Source organism: Sminthopsis crassicaudata, chromosome 2, assembly GCF_048593235.1.
Source record: "Sminthopsis crassicaudata isolate SCR6 chromosome 2, ASM4859323v1, whole genome shotgun sequence".
Taxonomy (NCBI): Eukaryota; Metazoa; Chordata; class Mammalia; order Dasyuromorphia; family Dasyuridae; genus Sminthopsis; species Sminthopsis crassicaudata.
The window spans coordinates 116448703-116472033 of record NC_133618.1 but is presented as its reverse complement, the minus strand read 5'-3'; the positions used below and the strand labels follow the sequence as shown (position 1 = coordinate 116472033).

The 23331-nt window shown below is 38.7% G+C and overlaps 1 protein-coding gene across 1 annotated transcript in view; it reads left to right on the top strand.

The window, feature by feature from the left end:
- The first annotated feature begins 456 nt into the window (after positions 1–456).
- SPRED2 (sprouty related EVH1 domain containing 2) overlaps positions 457–23331 on the top strand; it is a 162197-nt gene continuing 139322 nt past the window's right edge. The window contains exon 1 of the mRNA XM_074287084.1: positions 457–1307. Coding sequence (XP_074143185.1) covers positions 1282–1307 — 26 coding nt within the window. The 5' untranslated portion in view covers positions 457–1281. The remainder of the gene's footprint in view (positions 1308–23331) is intronic.

Sequence of the window (23331 nt, the reverse complement as noted above, 5' to 3'; positions counted from 1 at the left end):
TTGGCTCTACTCTGCAGATCCCCGGATCCACACGAGTTTCTCCCGCTTTACCCTAATTTGTCCCTCCCCTACCTCAGTACTTCCCTAAGCACCCTCCCCGCCCCCCTCGCTTTAGCCCCTAATTTAATCCCAGGGTTTGGGAGCTGGGGCTGGCTGGGGGAGCAGGCTCCAGGAACGGGAGCCAGATGTGTATGAATCCCAGTGCAGCTCCCGCCTCCTCCTCCTCCCCAACCCCTGGGGCAGCTAAAACCCGGAGCATGGGAGAGTTGGGGCTAGACTAAGAAAGCCCCAATAGAAACAACTCCACTCCGCAGCTCCTCCAGTAGGGAGAGGTGGGGAGGGGGGAAATAAACCGGACATGCCCAGTGGGGCTGGACAAAGTTTTTTTTTTTTTTTTTCCTTTTCTTTCTTTTTTTTTTTCTTCTCTCTCGGTTTTTTTTTTTTTTTTTTTTTTTTGGTCGCAAGTAGGAAGCTTTTTGCACTCCACCACCTCTGGCCGCTGGGAAGACGTCATCGCTTCCGCCCTACTTCCTCCTCCTGTTGGCGGTGGTGAGAATCCAATATGGAGTAAAACGGAGGAGGAGTAGGGAGATGGGGCTCGGACGGGGCGCCCAGCACCGCCTCCTAGGCGCGCCTCCCCTCGCGGCGGACCGCTCCCCGGGACAGTGATTGGTCCAGCTTCTCCCACCCTGGGGGCGACCCCCCGCCCCGGACCCCGAGCCCCCTCCTCACTCCGGGCAGACCCCTTCACCTCCCCTCCTCTCCTCCCCACAGCAGTTCTCTTCCACTCTTCTCCCTTGGCTGCTTGTTTTTCTTGTCTTCGTCCCCTCCTCCTCTTTTCGTCCCCCTCCCCCCCAACCCAAATCTCTTCTCAGTCCCCTCACTCTTGGAAACTGCACCTTCCTTGCTTCTTTCGAAACCTCCTAGCCTCTTGCTTCATTTTCCCTCTTTGCTACCAGACTCTAGAGTCTCCCACACTAACCCCCCATTTCAGCTCCCCTTTTCTCTGTGCCTCCCCCTTTTGCTTTTCCTCTTTACTCTTTCCCTGCCCCCCACCTAAAACCTCAGCACTTTGCTGCTGGCTACTTTAATTCACACCCTCCCTACTGTGCCCCCGTAATCCCCAACCCCTTTTCTCCTGTCTCCTCCTCTCCTCTTCTCCCCCCTCCCAAATCAGGCGATCTCTCGAAATGTGAGGAAGGGGGGGGGGGGGTGGGTGGATGGGAAGATGAAGGGAACAGAGCTACCCGCTGCGGGGCATTCATCTAGGTGAACAAGAAAATGACCGAAGAAACACACCCAGACGAGTAAGTTTTTGTATTTCGGGGGCGGAGGAGGGTAAAAGAGGGGGTTCCACGAGAAACTAACGTGGGGAAAGGGAGAAGAAACACTGATGGGGGAAACTTCATGGGGTTAAGTTTGTGATGTCGATGAATTGACTCCAGCTTAGAGAATTTCTGTGTGAGATTTTTTTTTTCTTCTTTTGATGGAAAGGGGGGGGGGGGTCGTGATAGCTCAGATAATGTGGAAGTGGAGGGTTTTACCAAAAGATTGGGGCAGGGATGATTCGATGAAACATAGTTAAAGGAGTGGGGGAAATGAAGTAGCCCCCTTCCACCTCTTGGCTGTGGGACGGAGAAAAGGGTGGTGGTAATAAGGTGGTGGGAGACTGTCCGTCTAATAACGAGAGAGAGAGAGAGAGAGAGAGAGAGAGAGAGAGAGAGAGAGAGAGAGAGAGAGAGAGAGAGAGAGAGAGAGAGAGAGAGAGAGAGAGAGAGAAGAGGGGTTAGTAGCCTGAGGATTTGCAGAGGAGGGTCAAGCCTTCTCTTTGCCCCCCCCCCCAAGGTCGGGGCAGTGGTGGGGGAACACTTCCCTCCCCTTTTTTCTCCTTAGTAACTCTGACTCACAAAGATCTCTATACCTTTCGCTGCAGAAAGGGAAGCCTTTACACCACCTTTACCTTCCCTTCCCCACCCCACCCCCCACACACCCTCTTTCTCCTATCGCTTCTCTCCGGCCCTCCGTTTGTTGTTACTTCATTATTTTTAAGCCTTCACACTCCCCTCTGGTGGCTCTTCGGGAGTCCGGTGATGCCCAATATCCGCCATTTCTTTTTCTTGAATCGCTCTCATTTGCATACCACATTTTCATTCATAAAAAACACACTAGAGAGAGGGGAGGAAGAGGGCTCCGCCGCGGTAGCAGCGGGTGGCATTTGTTGTACACACGGTCTCCCTGCTCTGGCCAGCCGGCATTTTATGAAGCCCCTAGGGGATGTGTGTGTGTCTGGGTGTCAGTCAGTCTGTGGGTCAGTGCTTTCTCTTCCTCTCTTGCTCCCCCCACCTCCTAAGCAATTTCGGAGAAATGGAGGGAGAGATTCTTTTGAGGAGGGGGTTGGAAGGAACCGTGTCTCGGGCTAATGGAGAGCCCTTTCTGCTTCTCTTGGTTGAGTGTTCACACGCATATGCAAGTGGAGCCTAGTGTGCGGGATGGACTAGGGGGGAGGGGGGATGCGGCGCTGCGGGACACACACTCACCCTGGTAGAACTGGGAATGTGAGGAATGATACTTACCCGTAGGGGCTCAGACGGAGTTCTTTGGTGGGAATGATACTGTAGCGCTGTGTCTGGGTGCCTGCAGTCTGGAGGAAGGCTTAGATCATTTGTTACGAGTTCCCCCTCCCCCTTCCCTGACACTTTATTATCATTACTACTATTATTATTCCAAGTCCTGTGGGAGTGTGCAATTTCCAGACAATCAGTCTCGGTGTTTAGGTGACTGCTTTTGATTTGACTCCCCCCCCCCACTATTTCCCCCCCAAGGCATTTGCCTGCGCCGGTGTGGCTGGGGTGGGGCCGGGTCTCCTGGTCTCTTTTCGTGTGCTGGGCTCCTGTGTCTCTAGGTCTCCGGCCCGAATCTGTTGCCTGGCTATGGCTGTTAGGTACTTAGTAGCTCTCCCTCCCACCTCCCACCTCACCTTTTTTTGTGAATAAGACGAACCCTTTGTCACATGATTCCTCCCCCCCTCCCAACACATTCATAAATTCAGTGCAAACCTTCAGCATCTTTCATTCAGAGCTGCCATTAACCTAGGTAGCTCCTTTCTCCCTACACCTTTTTTTTCCCCTCCACGTCTTCGAGCCACAGAAATTCATAACCCGAACTAAACGATTGGGGCGGGGGGTGGGGGGAATATTAGCGAAATGAGGTGAAAAATATTGCCCGGGGCTCAGTTGGGGTGGGGGGCAAGGAAAAGGGCTCAATCCTCCAAGAATTGACAGAAAAGCCAAGCGGAGGGAAATGACTCAGTTTTGTGCGACAGGATGATTTGAAGGGGGAGGGAAATCTCATCTTGCGGCAGGTGAAAGAATGTTCATCTGGCTCCCCCAGCCCCAAACCAGGACTTCCTTTTTTTTTTTTTTTTTTTTTTTTTGGTTAAGCCACAGCGGATATTAGGAAGGGAGGTTAGGTACGAATGCAGTTCTTAAAATGGTGAATGAATGAATGAATGTTGCTCCACCCAAAGAAGCCTGCTCTTTCCTTTTCCCCCATCTGTTATTTTGTTAGACAATGGGGGTCTAATGTTGGGAAGGGAGGCTTATCTTAGATGGAGTATGAGGATTTTCGTCCTATTTATAATTCACACTATACAGTTTTGACCTGTTCGTCTGGAGACATCCTTTGCTTGGATTTTGTCCCAGCTGGTATTGGTTTTTCTGGTTTGTTTGGCCTTGACTGCTGGTAGGGTCTATTTCAGTTTTTGTTTTTATTTTGCTTTCAGATGGTCCTTTGAAATATTAATAAAAAGGAAGTTGAATTTTTATGGTTGACATACAATAGAGGGAGGAAATGTCTGTGAATCTTACACCAGAGCCTAACCCATACTAATAAAACATCATGTTATAGAACAGAATGTATGCTAAAAGGATCCCAAGCAAATAGGGACCTAAAGCTGGAGGTCTGAGGACATATTCCCAACTTAACAGATAATTTCCAAATTCATTTTTTTTTTTGGCACATTAAATTGTTGAACAGTTTGAGATTACAATTAGAAAATACACATTTTGGATTTATGTTGCTTCTTAAACTTCAATATAACAAAGATCTCTGGTAATCTGTTATAAAATCAAACAAAATATAACACATGCTTCTAAGAAAGTATGTTCTCCATTTAAATATATATATTATATAGATAAGGTGTTCATGTGAACCCTCTAATATTCATTTCTAATGGGAACAGAATTTACTTTAAAAGAAATTGCAAAGGTAAAATTGTTTCTTTATCCACTATCAAGAGACTACTGTTAGCTCAGTTATTTGCATTAAGTGAAAAAGATTAAAAGGATGGATAAAAATAGTTGTTGAACTCCATAATGAAAATTTTGGCCTGTAAGTTTACTTGATGATGCTGTGAATAAGCTAAGGGTTCCTTTCAAACAACAATAACAACAAAATGATACCCTGCTGGGAAAGCAACCTGATTCAGGAGTATAAAGGAAAATTATTCAGTTTCCCAGTTCCCATTTTCTGGGACCTATTTTTTCTTGGGATGGTTTTGGAAGTTTATCCTCATTAGTCTGAACCTTCCTTGGAGGAAGAGAAGGAAGGTGAAGGGTCAAAGGGTTTCTCTTTGTAAAAACAATTGTTTTTAAAAATTCTCTAAACTCACAGTATCAATAACAAATGAATAGTGCTAAATTGTCAAAAGTAGTAAGGTGGAACTGAGATGAGGCAATGAAGCAAGACTTTTCCCATTTTGATTTACCACCCCTAAAAGACCTCTAAAACTTTTGTTGTTCTTTAGTTTTCATAATCTCTTTTCAGATTTTCTTGACAAAGATACTGAAGTAGTTTGCCATTTCCATCTTCAGCTCATTTTACAGATGAAGTAAGTGAGGCAAAGAGAGTGAAGTGACACATAGAAAGTAAGTGTCTAAGGCCAAATTTAAACTCAAGAAGATGAATCTTCCAGATTTCAGGCCTGACTTTGTATCCACTGCACTACATATCTGCCCATTCATTTATGAAACACTTATGTGCCACGCACTGTATTAAGCTTAAAAATCCTTGCCCTCAAGGAGTATATATGCATTTTAATGATGAAGATAAAAATGCAAAAAAAAAACCTTTATGTAAAAGATATATGTATGTATATACATGCATACATACATATGCATATGTATTTATATATACACATATACAGAGAGAGGGAAAAGTAGAGAGGTAATTTCAGAAAACACTCATTAGTAATATCAGGAAAGGACTTTTGCAGAAGTTAGGATTTTAAGTTGAGTCTTGGGGGAAGCCATTAGTCGGAAATGAAGAGGGAGCACATTCTAAGGCATGAGAGATAGCTACAAGAACACATGGACATTGCAAGTACACCGGTGTCATTATACTGTAGCATATATGAAGAGGAATAAAATGTAAAAAGACTGAAAAGACCCTGTTTGTAAGAGGCTTTAAATACCAAAAAGAATTTTATCCTGGATGTAATCTGAAGTATATACAATTAGGGAATGACATGGGATGATATGATCATACCTGCCTTTTAGGAAATCACAGTGGTAGATGGAATGGAGTGGGGAAAGACATAAAGATAGGGAAACCAACCAGAAGAATATTGTAATCAGCCAGGCACGAAATGATGAGGATCACAACTAGCTTAGTGGCTATGGCAGTGGAGAAAATAGGATACATATGGTAGATGTTATGAAGGTAGATTATGTCAAAACTTGACAACAGGTTGGATATGTAAGGTGAGATTGAGCAGTCAAAGATGACCCCAAGGTGTTGACTTAATGACTAGAATATTTGAGTATCAAGAGATTGGTGAACTAAATACTTACAAGGAAGTTCAGAAGAATGGAGGGTTTGAGAGTTTGTACATAAGTTCTTATTTGGCCAAGTTGAGATGTTTACAAGAAATCCAGCTGGAAATGTCTAGAAAACAATTGTTCATTTGAGACTGAAGTTTAAGAAAGATATAAGGGTTGGTAATATAGATCTTGGCACAATCTATATAGTGATGATAATTGTACACATGGGAACTGATGAGATCACTAAGGAGAAGAGGATCCAGAACAGATCCTTGGGGAACACCCATGGTTAATTGGCATGACCTGGCTGAAGATCCAGCAAAAGAGACCAAGAAAGATCGATTAGGAAGATGAGAGAATAATCAAGAGAGAACAATGTCACAAACCATAGAGGGAAGAAAGTATTCAGGGGAAGAGGGTGATTGACAGTATCAAAGGCAGAAAGGTCAAAGAGGCTAAGAATTAAGAAAAGACCATTAAAGTTGGCATTTTTGAGATCTTTGGTAATGGGAAAGAATTTCAGTTTCAGTTGAATGATAAGGTTGGATACACAGCAGTGATTTTAGAAGAGAGAGGAAAGGTAATGGGAGCCAGTTTAGAAAGCTTTCTCAAAAGAATTTACACAAGAAGAAGAAATACAGGATGATAGTTAATGGAAATTGTAGGATCAAGTTAATCTTTTTTTTTTTTTTTTTTTTTTTTTTAAGCATAGGGAGATGGTGGGTCATAAGGAATCAGTTGACAGGAAAAAAATTGGAAACTATCAAGAAAATGAGGGTGATAATAAGGACAATCTGTTGGAGAAAACAGATTGAGATGATCTCAAGAGTACATATTGAAGGGTTTACGTTAGCAAGGAAAAGTTTACCTCTTCATTTGATAAAAGAGGGAAGGAGAGATAATACAGGAGAGAAGAAAGATGAAAGAATAGGGAGCTCACCATCAAACTATCAATTTATTTTTGTTTTTGAGAATTTTATGATAATTCTTGATAATTTAGGAACATCCCATCTGGAAGTTTTTTTGAGGGTATGGACTGTCAAAATTTTTGTATTTTCTGTGGGCCTAGAACTGTGTGCTATATAATAGAGGTATCAAACGGCATTGGGAAAAAATTTTAGTACCACATAGGTAGTATTCATTTATGGTTTCCTAAGTCAATATGCAGCAATCAGGGATCTTGTTTTATTTAAATTTGACACCTTTGCTCCATACATACACACACACACACACACACACGTATATAGAGTAGACAGTTAATACATTTTTTAAAAGAATTTGAATCTTGGAGGCTTATGGGAAAAATCAGAATTAGTTATCACAGGATAGAGTATAGCTCTTAAAGCTTATAAGATATAAAATCTTGATATAGTTGAATTAGTAAGACTTTGTCTTAGATTTATTATAAATTTCATTACTATTCATTGTAAAGTTCATTGAAGCAGATTAGCTGGCTGCTCAGACCTAAGGTGTCACCTTGGGTCCATTCTGGACTTCAAGCCTCTTTGGGTCAAGGATTAGACTATATTTTGTAAATTTAGTCAGTGAATCTATGAATCAGCATGCATTTATTAAGTACCTACTGTGTGCTGTATCCCAAGTTTATATTCAGCATATACTGAGTATATACAAGTACATATATAAGTAGATACAGAATAAAAATGATCAATACAATATAATAAAATATAAGATAGTTTGGGAGGGAGAGTACTAATCACTTTGGGGAAACCAGAAAAAGACTACATTACAATTTCCTCCTAAGGAAGGGAAAGATTCTATGAAGCATTGGTGAGAAGGGAATACTTTCCAGGACTAAAGCACGGCAGGTGGATGGAGTTTGTGAGGAAGAGAAAGCTGGATTACAAAGTGAGTCTGAGGGAGATGTAGAGAGCAGTATACAGTAAGACTGGAAAGATAGGTTGGAGTCAGGTCATGAAAGGCTGTAAAAGTTAAACAAAAGAGTGTATGTTTTTTCATCTGGATTTAAATATCATGATCCCTCTACTATTGACTTATCCTGGATTTTCTCAGTGCCTTCTTAATGTATTTACTATGGAATATCCCCCAGAGGCTAGTTTCTCTTTTCTTATTGAAAAATTTTTCCAATAGGCTCCTTTTTTATAGATTGAGGCTGACCTATCTTCATTTTTCTCCCTTCCCTATTCCTGATTTCATACCCCTTTGCCTGAATAAGTCTATATCCCCACTTTTCAGCTCCTTTTTATGTATTGTCTTTTTCTTATTAGGATATAAGTTCTTTGAATGCTGGGACTGTCCTTTTTGCATGTATTTGCATTCCTCTACCTTAGCACAGTTGTTGGCACATTGTAAGGGGCTTAATAAATACCTGTTTTCTTCCTTTCTTTATCAAGAACAGTAGGAAAACCCTAGAGCTTATTGAGTAGGAGAGCGACATGGGTATATAGAAGTTATCAGGCTCCAGAAAACTGTATATAGACCTTTTTAATGAGAAACTGTCTGACATGCCAACCAGAGTACCCATTTATTGATTTATAACAGTACTTTCAGCTGGCATCAGGGCAGTTGGGAAACTGAATTAAAAAGTCAGAAGAGTGGTTGGTGAGTAGGAAGTCAGACCCAAGAGAATTTTATGATCTTGAGGGAGGGAGCTTGGAGAATTAGTTGTTTTTCCCTATGTGTTGTTGTTGCTCAGTCATTTGAGACCCCATTTGGGCTTTTCTTGCAAAGATACTAATGTGGTTTGTCATTTCCTTCTCCAGCTCATTTTATAGATGAGAAAAATAAGGCAGAAAGGGTGAAATGACTTGTCCATAGCTAGTAAGAATCAGAGGGTATATTTGAACACAGGTTTTTGTGAATAGAGCCACTTGCTTGCTGATCTTTATGGATACTGGAGACCTTAAAGGTACAAATTCTTTATCTGTCAGATACCATGATCTGCCTTTTGATTGCATTCTGAAAATTTCTTTTTTGGTGTGTCTTCCATTTAGGAGGTCTTAAGTCATCTTTTCCAGTGGATTACTTCTGGCAAGTCATTCAGTTTGTATTCTTAGTTTTGATATCACATGGATACAAGTTTACTGACCTTGTCTCCAAAATCTGAGGGAATATCCTGTTTAGAGTTCATCATCCTTGTTTCTCCCCTACTATCCCAATACCTTTTCCATAAGATTCACTGCATAGTCGTTTGTTGCAGTAAGGATGACTATCTGAAATTGAAATACTTGTTTCTATTAACCACAGAATCTTAGACTTTTAGAAATAAAACAGGGGATTGTGGGCATTGACCAGTCTTTTGAATTGAGAAAACTGAGAAATGAAGAGTGCATAACTTGCCTAAATTCCTGAAGCTGTTTTGGGATAGTTGGGGGAAAGAGTAAGGTACAATACTGAAGTATCCTAATTGTACAAGTCTGATGATTGTGCTTTATATGACATGTTTCCTTTTTCCCTAAGGAATATAGCATGGAAATTGGTGGGGCTTCCTTTTAAGGGGTGAGAAGAGAAGGAAATTTCTTTAGCATCTACCATGTCCCAGACTTCATTGAAAGAACAAATATTGAAGCTGAAGCTTAAATATTTTGGTCACATAACAAGAAAACAAGACTGATTGGAAAAGACTGGTGCTGGGAAACATTGAAGGCAAAAGAAGGGGATAGCAGAGGATGAGACAGATAAATAGTGTCATGCAGGCAACAAACATGAACTTGCAGATATCTTGGGAAATAGTCAGGACAGGGCCTGGTGTGCTATAGTCCAAGAAGTCACAAAGAGTCAGACACATGTGAGCTAAGCACTAGAAACACAAAAAGAGGCAAAATCCCAGCCCACAAGACGAAGGGGAGGCAGAAAGAGAACAAGCAAATAAATATGTACAAACTGTATAGAATAAACAGGAAATAATAAACAAAGGGAAGGCACTAGAATTAAGAGAGGTTGGAAAAGACTTCTGGTAGAGAGTGAAATTTGGGATTGAAAGGAAGCCAGGGAAATCAGGTGATAAAGATAGGGAGAGAGAGCATCCTAGGAAGAACAGCTAGTCCTGAGAGATGAGATGACTTGTTGAGGAACAGTGAGAGATCAATATTATTGGATCAAAGAACTGGAAGGTATAACAAGACTGGAAAGTAGGGGAGGGTTACTAAGTTACGCATGCCTTTGAATGCCAAGTAGAGGATTTTGTATTTGATCTTAGAGGTGATAGGGAGCCACTGGAGATCATTGTGGATTGGAACTCCATTTCAGGAAAATCACTTTGGCAGCTGAATGTCAGATGGACTGGAGTGTTCAAGGACTATTGTAATAGTCTACATTGAGGTCATGATAGCCTGCACCAGGGTGGTGACAGTTTGGGAGAGAAAGAGTGTATTTAAGAGGGACTGAAAGAGTGAAATCAGTAAATCTTGGCTGCTGACTGAATTTGGGAAATGAGAGAGACAATGAAGAGTGGCACATCACACCTAGGTTGTGAGCCTGAAGGACTGGAAGGATAATAGTGCCCAGATAGTTATATGTTTGTTTGGGGGAAAGATAATGATAAAGCACTTTTGAATATGTTGAGTTTAAGATATTTATTGGACATCCAGTGTAAGTTATCTGAAACACATTGAGTTGTGAGACCGAAGTCAAGGGGCAATTTGGAGCAGGCCTGGTAGATTTGTGAGTCATTAGCATAGAGAGGTTACTAAAATCCTTGGGAACTGATAAAATTCCCATTGAAGTAGTATAAAAGGAGAAAGGAAGAGAACCCAAGACAGAGCATTGTGGAACACCTATGATTAGTGTGAATGGCCTGGTTGAAGATCCAGGCAAGGGAAACTGAGGAGAGGACTTATAGGTAGAAGGAGAACCAGGAGAGATTAGAATCTCAGAAACCTGGAGAGAAGAGAGTATCAAGTAAGAGAGGGTGATTTAGTTGTGTCAGAAGCTTTTACAGAAATGATCTTATTGGATTCTCACAACAGCCTACCAAAAATGTCCATGAGTCACACAAAAAAATGTTTAAAACTCCTGCTCTAGAGATCTTGACATTGGATGGATCCCAGAGGAACATGGAGGATTTTTTTCTCACTCTCACTGGATGACTCTTCTACATAATGTTTTGGTCATATACACCTTCTTTTATTCTCCTTCGCTTTTGGTAATAGCATGTCCAACATGATAAGTTGATAAACAGCTTTAATGCTTCAAGTAATAAAACTTCTTTCTTCTTAAATTAGTCATTTAAATTTTTTTTTAACTACCACTTGAACCAGGCTAGCTAACATCATGCATAACCTTGGTTATTTTCTGGAACTTTTCTGTTAGGAATAAAGGGATCATAGAAGTCTTTCATCACAAATTATCCTATCCTAGTGATTATGGATCATAGATTCCTGAGCTGGAAGGGGTTGAATCATCCAATTTAATGGATGAAATTGAGACCCAGTGAGTTTAGATGATTTACCAAGTCACACAAAGGGCCCAAATCCAAAGCCCTTTCCACAATGCTGTATGGATGCATGGGAAAATTGTTGCATAGCAGCCTGTCCTATTTCTAACAAAATGGATGACTTTCTAGGACTGAAAACATCAGTGTTTGGTTTTCAGTTCAGTATTCTGTGCATGAGAACTTTACTGGACTAAATGTAAGAACTCAGTATCTCTGAAATGAAGAAATGAATATTGTAAAAGTTTTTGTTTTTTTCTTGCCTGTGCCCTATTTCTTTTTTCTTTTTCTTTTTCTTTTTTGTGGGGAAGGGGGTAAATATGCTAACTTACTAGTTTATTCTTGTAGGTTTCTCCTCTAAATTATAAAATAGAATTAATACTTCAAAATGTGGTATTAACTAGAAAATTGTTAATTTTGCAGGGATACCAAGAAGATAAAGCTACAATAGGAAACGATTATACCAGAATCTTGTTAGTAGCATCATTAATAGATTGAACATTCATCTCTTGAAGATTGTTGACAGGACATGTGTATGTGGAAGCTTTAACATGTTCTAACAACTTCTCATAAAGGGATAGAATAGTTTTCTTTCCTTTTGAATCTTGCTCAGGATCACTCAGCTAATAAGTGTCTAAGACCAATAGCCTATCTATGGTGTCACCTAGCTGCCCCAAACTGTTTTATTGCATGAACTTTTATGGCTGCTCACTTTTTTTTCTTTCTTACTTTTGGAACAATCAGAAAAATGCTTATTTCCAAGAGATATGATTTAGTAGCAAAGTACAGAATACTTAATGATTTCTTAAACTTATTAAGAATTTTTTAAAAAGGGTCCTTGCTTTTGCCACTTACTGCCTATTTAACTGGGATAATTTATTTAATTTTGATGGGCCCCAATTTCCTTTACTGTTAAAAATTTTATTAAAAAGAGGGATGATAATTGATAACCCTGTAGTCTCTTCCAGCTCTCAATATATTTTTTCTTCCATTTCAAATTGAATAGTTAAATATTTGTTTTGAAAGTGTCAGGAAAAATAACTTTACTATTTTTCTTTTTTAGTATTCATAAATGAAGAAATGATACAGATATGAATATGGTTTTTGAAATTTTGATCCAATTTGATTAAGCCATTTAAAATATTATTCTGAAATGAGTAATATACTTATAGTACATATTCTCCCTACCACTTAAAGGGTGTATATAATACTGAAGCTAATATTTCCATATTTTCCTTCACAGAATAAAATATTTTCATTTTTTTTCATCTGGTAAAGGATGAGTCATTTTTGAAAGCATCTTCATAATTATTATACACTGTTAATAATTACATCCGGTCCAGAAATGTTATGTGAATTCAGGATTTTTCTAAATTCACAGGGTCTAAATCACATTTTGTGTTTTAGATGTAGGAAAGAACTCAGGAATCTTTTGGTTTACAGATAAAGTCATTGAAATTTAGTGAACAGAGAACTGAATTAGAGACAGGAAGATCAGGATTCAAAATCCCTTCTGAAAACACCTACCTAATTACTATAATCAGCAAGTCATTTAATCTTTTTAAGTCTTATTTTTTCCCTTTGGTCCAATGTAGGGATTGGGCTAGATTTCTTAAGTACAGTCTAGCTCAATTTAAAAAAACATTCTTTTTTTTTTTTTTTTTTTTTTTTTTTTTTCTTCCCCCCTTCTGAAGCAATTGGGTGACGACTTGCCCAGGGTCACACAGCCAGGAAGTAGTATCTAGTCTGGATTCAAAATCAGGTCCTCCTAACTTCAGGGCCAGTGCTCTATCCACTGAGCCACCTAGCTGATCCCCAGTTCTAAATTTTTGATCCTATGAAACAATGTGTTTGAGGTTTAGATAGTTGAAAGGTTTTCCAGGAGCTGGAATTTGAACTTACCTTCAAATTAGAAATTGTGATGTTTGACTGTACCACTTTTTCTGCTCTTTGCCTTACCCCCTACCTACAGTGCCTTTCACCTGTTTTACATTGCCTTTCTCCCAGACTTTCACCTTTCCAAAGATTACCTGAACTTTAAGGTTCACCTCCCTAAAGGAAGTGATTTCTATAATCTTCATTAATTTCTTATTCTCAGAAATCTTAAGACACATTTCCTAGTCTTGCTAATTAATAGAACATATGCATGAAACAGACTTCCAACAAAGACTATCCTAGTTTTGAAGGCAGAAATTATGTATTTTTCTTTGTATTACTTTATCATGCCTAACACACAAATTGTTTACTTGAATTAAAATTATATTTCAACTTAACTCAAGGAAGGGAAGGAAAGAAGCCTGATCTCATTAGAGAGATGAAAAAATCAAGATTTTTGAATCATTTTGAGGGAGCTATCCTAATGCCAGAGGGATTTTTTCAAATGCTACTGGTCCTAAATCCGTGTGATGATGGTTTAAATTAAAACAAACCATTATTCCAGAGGTATACAGATGACTCTCCATCATTGAGGATTCAGGACCTGGCTTTTTCTTGACCACTGGTCAATATGACTTTAAATAGAAGAAAAACTCAACCCTAGAAAGGAAAAAATCAGTAGTCAGAATGAAGTGCAGCATTACCTGGTATTCCCCCTTAATGGGCAACTAAGGAAAATATGATATTTGCAAGTTAATAGAAAAGTATTTATATGAGTGTCCTATGGTGACACCTTGTTTATTTTGCAGAAGTAGTAACAAGGAATGAATTGAGTGTATGGGACTTTTCTAGCTAGCATTTGCCCCAAAAATGAAAATTGCCTTAAAAATTCTGTGATTTCTTTGGGATTCTTGCCATCAGAGATGATCTAAGTCCTTCAACAGAATCTGTAAGAATTCAATCCTATGTGGCCACTTTGGTGATGGGTGTTCCTTGAATTTTATTTCACCTGACCAATTCGCTATCAAAGTTTGTCCTTCACAAGCAATGGATGGTTGAGAACTACAGGACTTTAGAAAGAGTTAAATTAGTCCCCAAATAATTGAAACAATTTTTGATGGAAACATTTTGAAAATATTACATATTTTCTGTGAAGTGGAGTATATAGAATGAGGATTGGACCTATGATATCTTTGGTATAAAGAATATCTGGATAAGGATACTCAATTTCCACCTTTTATGCCACTTAAGAATCTTAGAGAGTTGCCTATCATACTGAGATGTTAAATCAACAAATCTTTATTACTCATCTGCTATGTGCCAGGCACTGTGCTAAACACTAGAGATACAAAGAAATATAAAAGATATTATTGCTTTCAAGGAGCTTGCAATCTTAATGGGGAAGACAACATATAAGCAACCTTGCACAAACAAGATGCATCACAGCTAATCAGAGGCAGAACACTGGCATACAAGGGCTGGAATAGACTTCTTGCATAAAGTAGGATTTTGACTGAGATTTGAAGAAAACCAGAGAATCCTGGAGATAAAGATGAAGAGGGGAAGCATTTCAAGCATGGGAAGCAATGAAAATGCCTAGCCTAGAGATAGGAGGAAATAACCAATAGGAAGACTGTGAAATGGTCGGAAGGTCCTAGACTGTAACTTACTCAGGATCACAGAAGCACATGTATCAGTTGTGAGTCTTAAATCCACTTCTTCCTGTCTTCCCATCCACTATATGGCTCTACTTTTCCAAATGGAATAGACTGAATATAACATGATTGTTCAGCATCATTGTTATGAATTGCAATTATTCTATTATGCTAAAATAGAATGGGAACTCTTGAATTGGCTTTTTGTACCTGTACTGTGTGATCCCAGGTAATTGTGTTTTTTTGGGGGTTTTTTTTGTTTGTTTGTTTTTACCTCCTTGTAGGGTTCACTATCATTTCTGATGATAACTGCATACCTGTCTTTAACAGAAATCTTGTAATCTGCTATTTTAAAACTGCTAGTGGTTTGAGAAATTCAACCAAGTCTATTGGAATTGTATCTAAAACAAGAGTTAGTCACTGACTCTGAGCAAGGGTCCAAGAAGCTTTTTCTAAGTTAAGTACATGGATTTTAGTGACAGCTATTTTGGCTGCTCAGAGGCATCTTAAAATGTTCCTTTCTTGGCTATATTTCTTATAGTTGAGTTTGCCTGAATATGTGATGAGTAAGGTGTTATTATAATCAGTTAAAGGAGACATAATAAAGACAGATTAAAATTGTGCCAAAGTGTTTAGCCTAAACCATTCAAAGTCCTGTTGGTTTTGCTTCTCAAGGAGCTCATTTTCTAAGGGAGAGGCAACATGTACATGCAAGATATATAAAGGATGGATAGAGAACTATATATATATATAAAGCATGGATGGAAGGTAATCTTGTAGGAGAGAAAGGCACAAGCAGCTGGACTAAGAGAAGGCTGTCTTAGATTGTGGGCTCAGATGGTAAGAAAAGTCTAATAGATCTTGAATTGATTTTCAGTGAATGGATTACATAAACCACAACAACAACAAAAAAGCTGTGGGAAGGTATAATCTGACCTTAGCTATTAAACTTAGGATCATAGGATTTAAAACTGGAAAGGATCATAAATCTAATGTCCTTATTTTCTAAATGAAGAAACTGAGAGATTAAAAATATTACCCAAAGTGACAGAGGTATTAAGTGAGATCATCCATCAATCAAGAGCTTGAAAAGGACCTTAGAGATCATAGAGTACCATTCTCTCATTTTATACTTTAGGTAATTGAGATCAAGTAAGGAGGCACTTGCTCAAGGTCATATGTAGTCAGGTGCAATACAAAAATCCCAAAGGAGAGAAGTGGGACTAGAATGAGAATCAAACCTGATCCTGAGTCATTCTGCTTCCAGATTCAATATACTCCATTATATATTGATGTCTTCTCTCCTTTATCCCAAGAATTGGAATCTCAGGTTCTGAGTTCCAAACCAAGCCTCAGGAAGTGGTTGTGGCTGAGTTATTTCTGGATTTCTAAAGTGATTTTCTTAGTCTTGTCTTTAATTAAAATGAGTACCATGTCACATTAAAAACCATGGAAAGCATCGGTTCAATTCAGGAAACAATTATTAAGTGCCTTTTATGAGCTAGGCATTCGGCTTAGTGCTGGGGATAAAATGGGACAAAAGACAGTTCCTGCCCTCACCGAGCTCACAATCTAATGAGAAAGACAACATCCAAACATATATAAAACCAAGCTATATGCAGAAGTAATTAACAGAAGAAATGTACTGCAATTAAGAGAGATTAGGGAAGGCTTCCAGTTGGAGATACAGTTTTAGTTGGGACTTAAAGGAAGTCAGGGAAATCAGAGTGGAGGATGGGGAGTACTCCATCCATGATGGAGGACAACCAAAGAGAATTCCCAGAGCCAAGATGGAGTGTCTTGTTTATGGAACAGCCAGGCCAATGTGATTGGATCCAAGAGTTTGATTTGGGAAGTAAGGTGCAGGAGGACTAGAAAGGTCTGAGGGAGGCTACTTTATGAAAACTTTGAATGACCAGCAGAACGTTTAATATTTATACCTGGAAACAACAGGAAATCATTGGAGTTTATTGAACTGGGGATACCTATACTAAGGTTAAGCTTATAAACTCAAACTTGGTTAATTCTGATGTAAACTTGGCTTCTGGTGTTAATTTCTTTTTATAAAAGCAACACTTGGATGATTTCATGGTACTAGGTTTTTCTTAGGTGCTAGCTAGCATAAAAGCTATGGAGGAGTGCTTTGGACTAAGGTGCCTGCTTGGGTAAGCTTTGGAATGGAAGGCCAAGAACTGCCTGAGGGTGTGTTAAAAACTTATGAAAGTTTAGTGGAGGAGGGAAGTGTTGATGGGAAAGATTGTGTTGGCTTAATGTCAAACAAAGCACAAACCTTCTGTTGAAACTGTTTTCCGGGAACTCCTGGTTCTGAATGTTTAGTTTTGCAGATGAATCTCTTGTGATCGTTTCCATTTAATTTATGGACATAGTCAATTCTTGCACAGTGGGCACTTTAAAGGGCCTTATCCTTTTTGGGGTTGGTGCATAATTTTTTTCTCAAAGCTAAAATCAAACTACATAGTGTGCTCCCTGAAAGAATTGAAACATTTTCTAATGCTCTTACCTTGGTGAAAAAGGAGCTAAGTCTGGGGGGTGGGGTGGAGGGGGCGGTGAAAAAGCATTGGGAGCGTGCTTTACGGATGTCTGAAACCAGGCTACTCAAGTAAGGATCCATCCATCCACCCAGATTTGAAAGCCTTTTTTTGGGCATGGCAGTTGAATGATCATCTTTATTTTCCTGTTTAAATGATATGAGTGCAGTAACAGGGGTGACAACAGGAAGGGGGATCTGTGACAATATGTCTATTCGTTATATTGCTTGTTTCCCCTGATTGCAGGAAAGGAATGTGTGTGTGTGTGTGTGTGTGTGTGTGTGTGTGTGTGTGTGTGTGTTGGGCCCAGTGTCGGTGATTTGCTCACCTCTACATGGAAATTTAGAGGGGAAAAGAAATGGGAATAATCAACAAGCATTTATTAAACACCTACTATGTGCCGGGCACTGTGCTAAGTACTGGGGATTCCACGAAAGGAAAAGACTGTCCCTTGGGTCAAGTGGCTCATAATCTTGATGAGGGAGACAATATGTGAATAGCTATGTACAAAACTAATAAAACCAGAGGTAGTACAAAGCAAATTTATGCTTGTTGATAATTTGCTTAGTTTCTACGTTTGTTAAACTGCTTGGGATGATGTTAAAGATTTTAATATGATTTTATTCCTTGTTATGTGTATTCATTTTGATTATTTGGGATAACAGTGACAGTTTATGATTTTTAAAGTGGAAAAATTGAAAAAAAAAAGTTCAGATGGAGTTATGTCTTTTTTGTAGACCAGACATGAGTTAAAACATCTGCTCGAGTTTATTTGCTGGTAAAAAATGCATAATTGTCATAAAGGTTTTCATAAAATTTAGACCTGGAAAGACTTAGAAACCATCTTTTTTAGAGGTTCTTAACTTAGGGATTGTGAACTTGGTAATTAAAAAATATTTTATGAGCTATATTTTGATATAATTGGCTTCTTTTGTAATGCTATTTATTTTATGCATTTAAAAACACTTCCGAAAAGGAGTTTGTCAGACTCCCAAGGGATCCAAACGCACACAAAGGTTAAGAAATCTTGGTTGAAATGACTGTTATATCTTGAAAACCAAGATATTTATTGGTGTAAGTCATCTACCTCTTGTTTCTCTCCTTCCTTTTACCCCATCTCACTGTCTACTCCTTCTTCCAGTTTAAAAAAACAAAACAAAAACAAAAACAAAACCCTAAAGCCCAATAATATCTCTGTTCCATGTTTCAGGTTCTCTGACAGTTTTGAGGGGAGTGGGGATGAGCAACGGGTAGACAAATTTGGCCTGTGGAGATCGCCATAGAGGAAATTCTAGTGAATCCATGCTCAGAGAGATCAAATACTCCTAGAGCAGTAAAGCCTCAGAAATGAAATGTTTTTTGTGGTCAGTCCCATTCTTCACTTCCAAACAAATTTATTCCTATGGAAAGTTTGCAGCCCTGGGAAGCATGCATACCCAACTCTAGAAGAAATCACAGGAAGTAATTAAACAGAAAAGGTCAAAGAATGAGGAAGTGGTTGTGTTTCTGATGCGAATAGCATTGTTGTTACTTAGGATCTAGTTGGGAATATTTAAGTCTCTTGGAATGTGGCTGCTCCTGGGCTTTGATTGTATTTAAATTACAGCCCTTTTAGTTTATATTCTCTGACATCAATCTAGCTAGGAAATGAATTGCTTTTAGTTCTTATCAGGAATCCCACACATGCCTACCACTGGTCTCCTGAGCGAGTTTCTTACGCTCTGGGAAATTATACTTAGGCAAGGTTAATTTGAAAACTGTTTGAGATTCCTATTAGGCTTCTGGATTTAAAAAATTACTTTTTTGATTCTCGGAAAGGACCATGGTGTCAGGGAGTTGCTGCCATATCATGGAAATGAATTGGATTAAGGTAGAGAGGATTGTGCAAATTCATTCCTCTCACTTTCTCCTGCATTAATTACTCTTTTGATTAAACTCCTTTACCTAATAGGGTTAGGGTACTTGAATAAGGACTAGGGCTGTGATTTCTTTGGTTTAGAGACTCGGAGATAAGGAGATTACTCTTAACTGTGTAGGTCTGCAATTCCTAATCTTAGAGATTTGCCCAGGAGAGGACTGGGAGTGACTTGCCTAAATTCTTGTCATAAGCATATTTCAAAGGCAGTTCTTAAACCTATGTTTTCCAGGCTTCTTGGTCTACTCTATAGTAAACACTATGCTGTCTCTTTATTTAACATAATAAATTTTAAAAATTGAGATAATAGAATATTGTTTTATCTAGAATCAAACAATTTTACCCACATTTAAACAGGTTAATAAGCAGATGAACTTTCCGTGTTATATATCCATACCTAATGCTAACAGAGAGAGAGAGGGGAAGATGTATATATGTATATTCATTTTAAATTTCTATGTTGGTTTTTAGAATTATTACTGATACCTACAAAGAGACTCGAATATGAACAACTACATTTCTTGAGCTCAAAGTGCTAGGAAAGCTGAGGGGTAGAGTGGTCAAGATAGTTTTTATACTAAAAAAAGAAAAGAAATTCTAAAAATACAAATTATGTCAAGGTAACCAGATAAACCTAAATCTAGGTGGCTCATGTTTACTCTGCATCATCTTTAATCATCCTAGATATACTGTAGTTTTTATCCATTGTGGCCTTAAAGCTTATTATTTCCTTAAGGAAGCTACCTTAAAGCAATTATTAAAGACCCTCTCTTCAAAAAATGGTTATATTTTTCTACTGTGGTATGAACAAGTTGTTCTAAACCACATTAAGACCTAGAAGAAATTTGAATGTGTTCATTTCTTTCATACATCTGGAATTCATTAAATGCAGACTCTATATGAAATCATGGGGATACAAGAAAGTCAAAAGCCTTCAAGGAGCTTACATTTTAAGGGGAGACATCATGCAAAGAACTAAATACAGACATAATATGTAGAGAGAAGATGGGAAGTAAGCGATCTCAGGGGATTTTTCCAGTAGTCGGGAAGACCCAGAAGGATCTGCAGAAGGTAGGGATTTGAGCTTAGTTTTGAAGGAAGCAGAGGATGGAAGAGAGAAAACCTTCCAAGCATGGGGAAACATCCTGTGAAAGACCATGAGTTTGGAAGTGAGTATGAGGTATAGACAGTAGCTAAAAGCTAAGTTAGCTTGATCTGTGAGGATACTTAGGGCAGTAAACGATGCTGCATAAGTAGGAAGGAGCCAATGTCAGAAGACTTGATATTTGATGCTGGAGATAACAGTTGAGATGATGTGATCAGGTCTACACATTAGCAGTTGAGTGGAATTCAAATTGGTGTGGAGAGAGGGAGAGAGGGAGAGAGGGAGAGAGGGAGGGAGGGAGGGAGTGAGGGAGGGAGGGAGGGAGGGAGAGAGAGAGAGAGAGAGAGACAGAGAGAGAGAGAGAGAGAGAGAGAGAGAGAGAGAGAGAGAGAGAGAGAGAGAGAGAGAGAGAGACAGAGAGAGAGAGAGACAGAGAGAGAGAGAGAGAGAGAGAGAGAGAGAGAGAGAGAGAGAGAGAGAGAGAGAGAGAGAGAGAGAGAGAGTTGAAAGCACTAAGATTTATTACCAGTTGATAAGATAGTATAGAGAAGAGGGAAGTAATTCTGCATGGGGCAGAGTTAATGGGCATGATATGAATGAAGAACCTGGAAAGATTTTTTAGTAGTCAGAGAACAGGATAGACAAGGGAGAGAGCAATGTTGGGAAAACCCAAAGAGAGGGGAAGAGTATACAAGGTTATCCTCAATGTCAAATGCTACAGAGAATTCAAGAAGGATGATTGGGAAAAGACTTTGATTTGACAATGAAGACATTTGCTGAGAGTAGTTTTGTTAAATGGTGAGATAGGAAGAGGATTTAGTGGTCAGCAAGTAGATGATTGCTAAGGGTGATCATTGGATCAAATGAAAGTCTTATTAGTATGGGAGAAACTTGGATTTGTTTGTAGATTACTCAAAAAGTGGAAGTAAATAAAAAGAGATTAAAGGATTACTTCCTTTGAGAAAGACATGAAGGACATAGTGAGGAAGATGTCTAAGATGAGAGTTGGGAAAATAGGATTTAATAAAGAATGCTTTTTTTGTTGTTGTTGTAAAGTATGAGAGGAGGTTCTCAGATGCAGGAGTAGAGTGAGGGGATGCTATAGGTGTAGAGAAAGATGAGATCTCCAACTGCCTCTTTGGAGAAGGGGTTGGTGAATCGATCAAGAATTGATTGCTATACTGCAATGAGGGCTCAATTGAGATTAGAAACACAAATTATTGGTGAACACAATTGACAGGATTTCATGATTTTTTATAGCTATATTCAGCTCATGAATAGGAGCAAAGGAGGAAGACGGTGGGAGTATTCAGGATCAGGGTTTGGCAAAGTGCTCTCAGTCATGGGACAAGGGAGTGGAGTTTTCTAGAGTAGAAGATAGTATAAAATTCAATTGATTCACCAAGGGATCATGATAAAGAAGGAATGGAGAGTATAGTCAGTACATAGCTATGCCTAGGAAAGAATTTAAGGGTGAAGGGAATGGAGACTAGAGTAAGGCCAAAAGACAATATTGTGGGATTATAAAATATAGGGGAAAATGGAATTATAAAAGCTTATGCTTAAAGGAATTATGAGGTTCGTGAACATGGAATTGGAACAAATGTGATAAGTGGTAAGATCAAGGATTTGCCCTCTTTGTATAGCTGAGTTGGAGGGGTGAATAGTAAATAGATCGTGAGAATTGAGTAGATTGAGGATCTAGAAATTAGGATATTTGAAGGATCATTAAATATATAAATATATATATATGTATAGTTGTATGTATATGTGTGTATGCATATGTGCATCTGTATATGTATAAATACTTGTATTAAGTAGAAGAGCATATATGTATGTATACACAAAACCTCAAGGTGGGGGATTTTTTAGACTGAGATTCTTGAAGTTGCAATGGGAAAGAAAGAATCAGGGTTTATGAGATAAATCAGTATTAGGAAAAGACAGTAGGCTGATCATGGAAGTATTGTCATCAGGAGGGAGCCTAGGTATCACTGAGTACCAGGATAGAAGTAGTGAGAAAGAAAGTTTATTACTATGGAGCAGACTTTCCAGGGAACATATTAAGCAGAAAGGCCATCATATCTAGAGCTAAACATTATATAGGTAGAGTAGGTTCCAGGTGGATAAGAGTAAAGAATGGGAATACATCAGTCTCCGAGGATTCAGAATCATAAGGAGAGAGACGAGTCTAAGATTCAAGAACTGTAGGAAGATGGGATATAAAAACTGTTAAGCAGCCATCTGTTGAGGCCTTTCTACCACCCATCAGCACATCCTCTCCCATTTATCTTCTCTCAAATATATACTGGTTTCTCTTTTTGGTTAGCTCAGTATTGAACACTTTTGTAGGAAGGGAGAAGAGACCTAACCTTTATTGAGAAAGAATTATAAGTTTGAAAATGAGCTCTCAGAACACCAAGCCCTCAGCAAGATTTGTTGTGTTGTTTTTAAAGATTAATGGAATAAAATAATAATTTTAAAGAAAAAGGGATTTAAATAATAATGGACTGAAAAGATAGATTTGGGCCAGAATGTAGAGGTCTTTGAGTGCCAATTAAGAAGTTTTTTTTTTTTTTTTTTTTTTTTTTTTTTTAAGTAGTAGTGATGTTTTCATTGAAAGTGCTATGTTATAAAAAGAAGAAAAGGAAGAAGAAGAAGAAAGTGCTGTATTAGTGCTATATTTAGGTATGTATCCTAGTGATATTCATTGAAAGAAGTCTGTTTAGTATGTTTATTCTAGTCATGAGGTGGAAGATTAAAGAAAAGGGGAAGCTTGAAATTGGGACCATTATTCTACAAAATCTATTGTGCTAGATGTTGGGGGAGATTCACAGATACATGGGGCATAGTCTCTGCCTTTTAATTTACAGACCAGTAGATTTAGAATGGTTCCAACTTGTATTAAAAAGGAGAGCAAGAAAGACTTTTATATTTTATTTCCAAGTTTATTATTAATGTGAATATTAGAAAGATGGGCACAGGGACCTGTCCAGACATAAT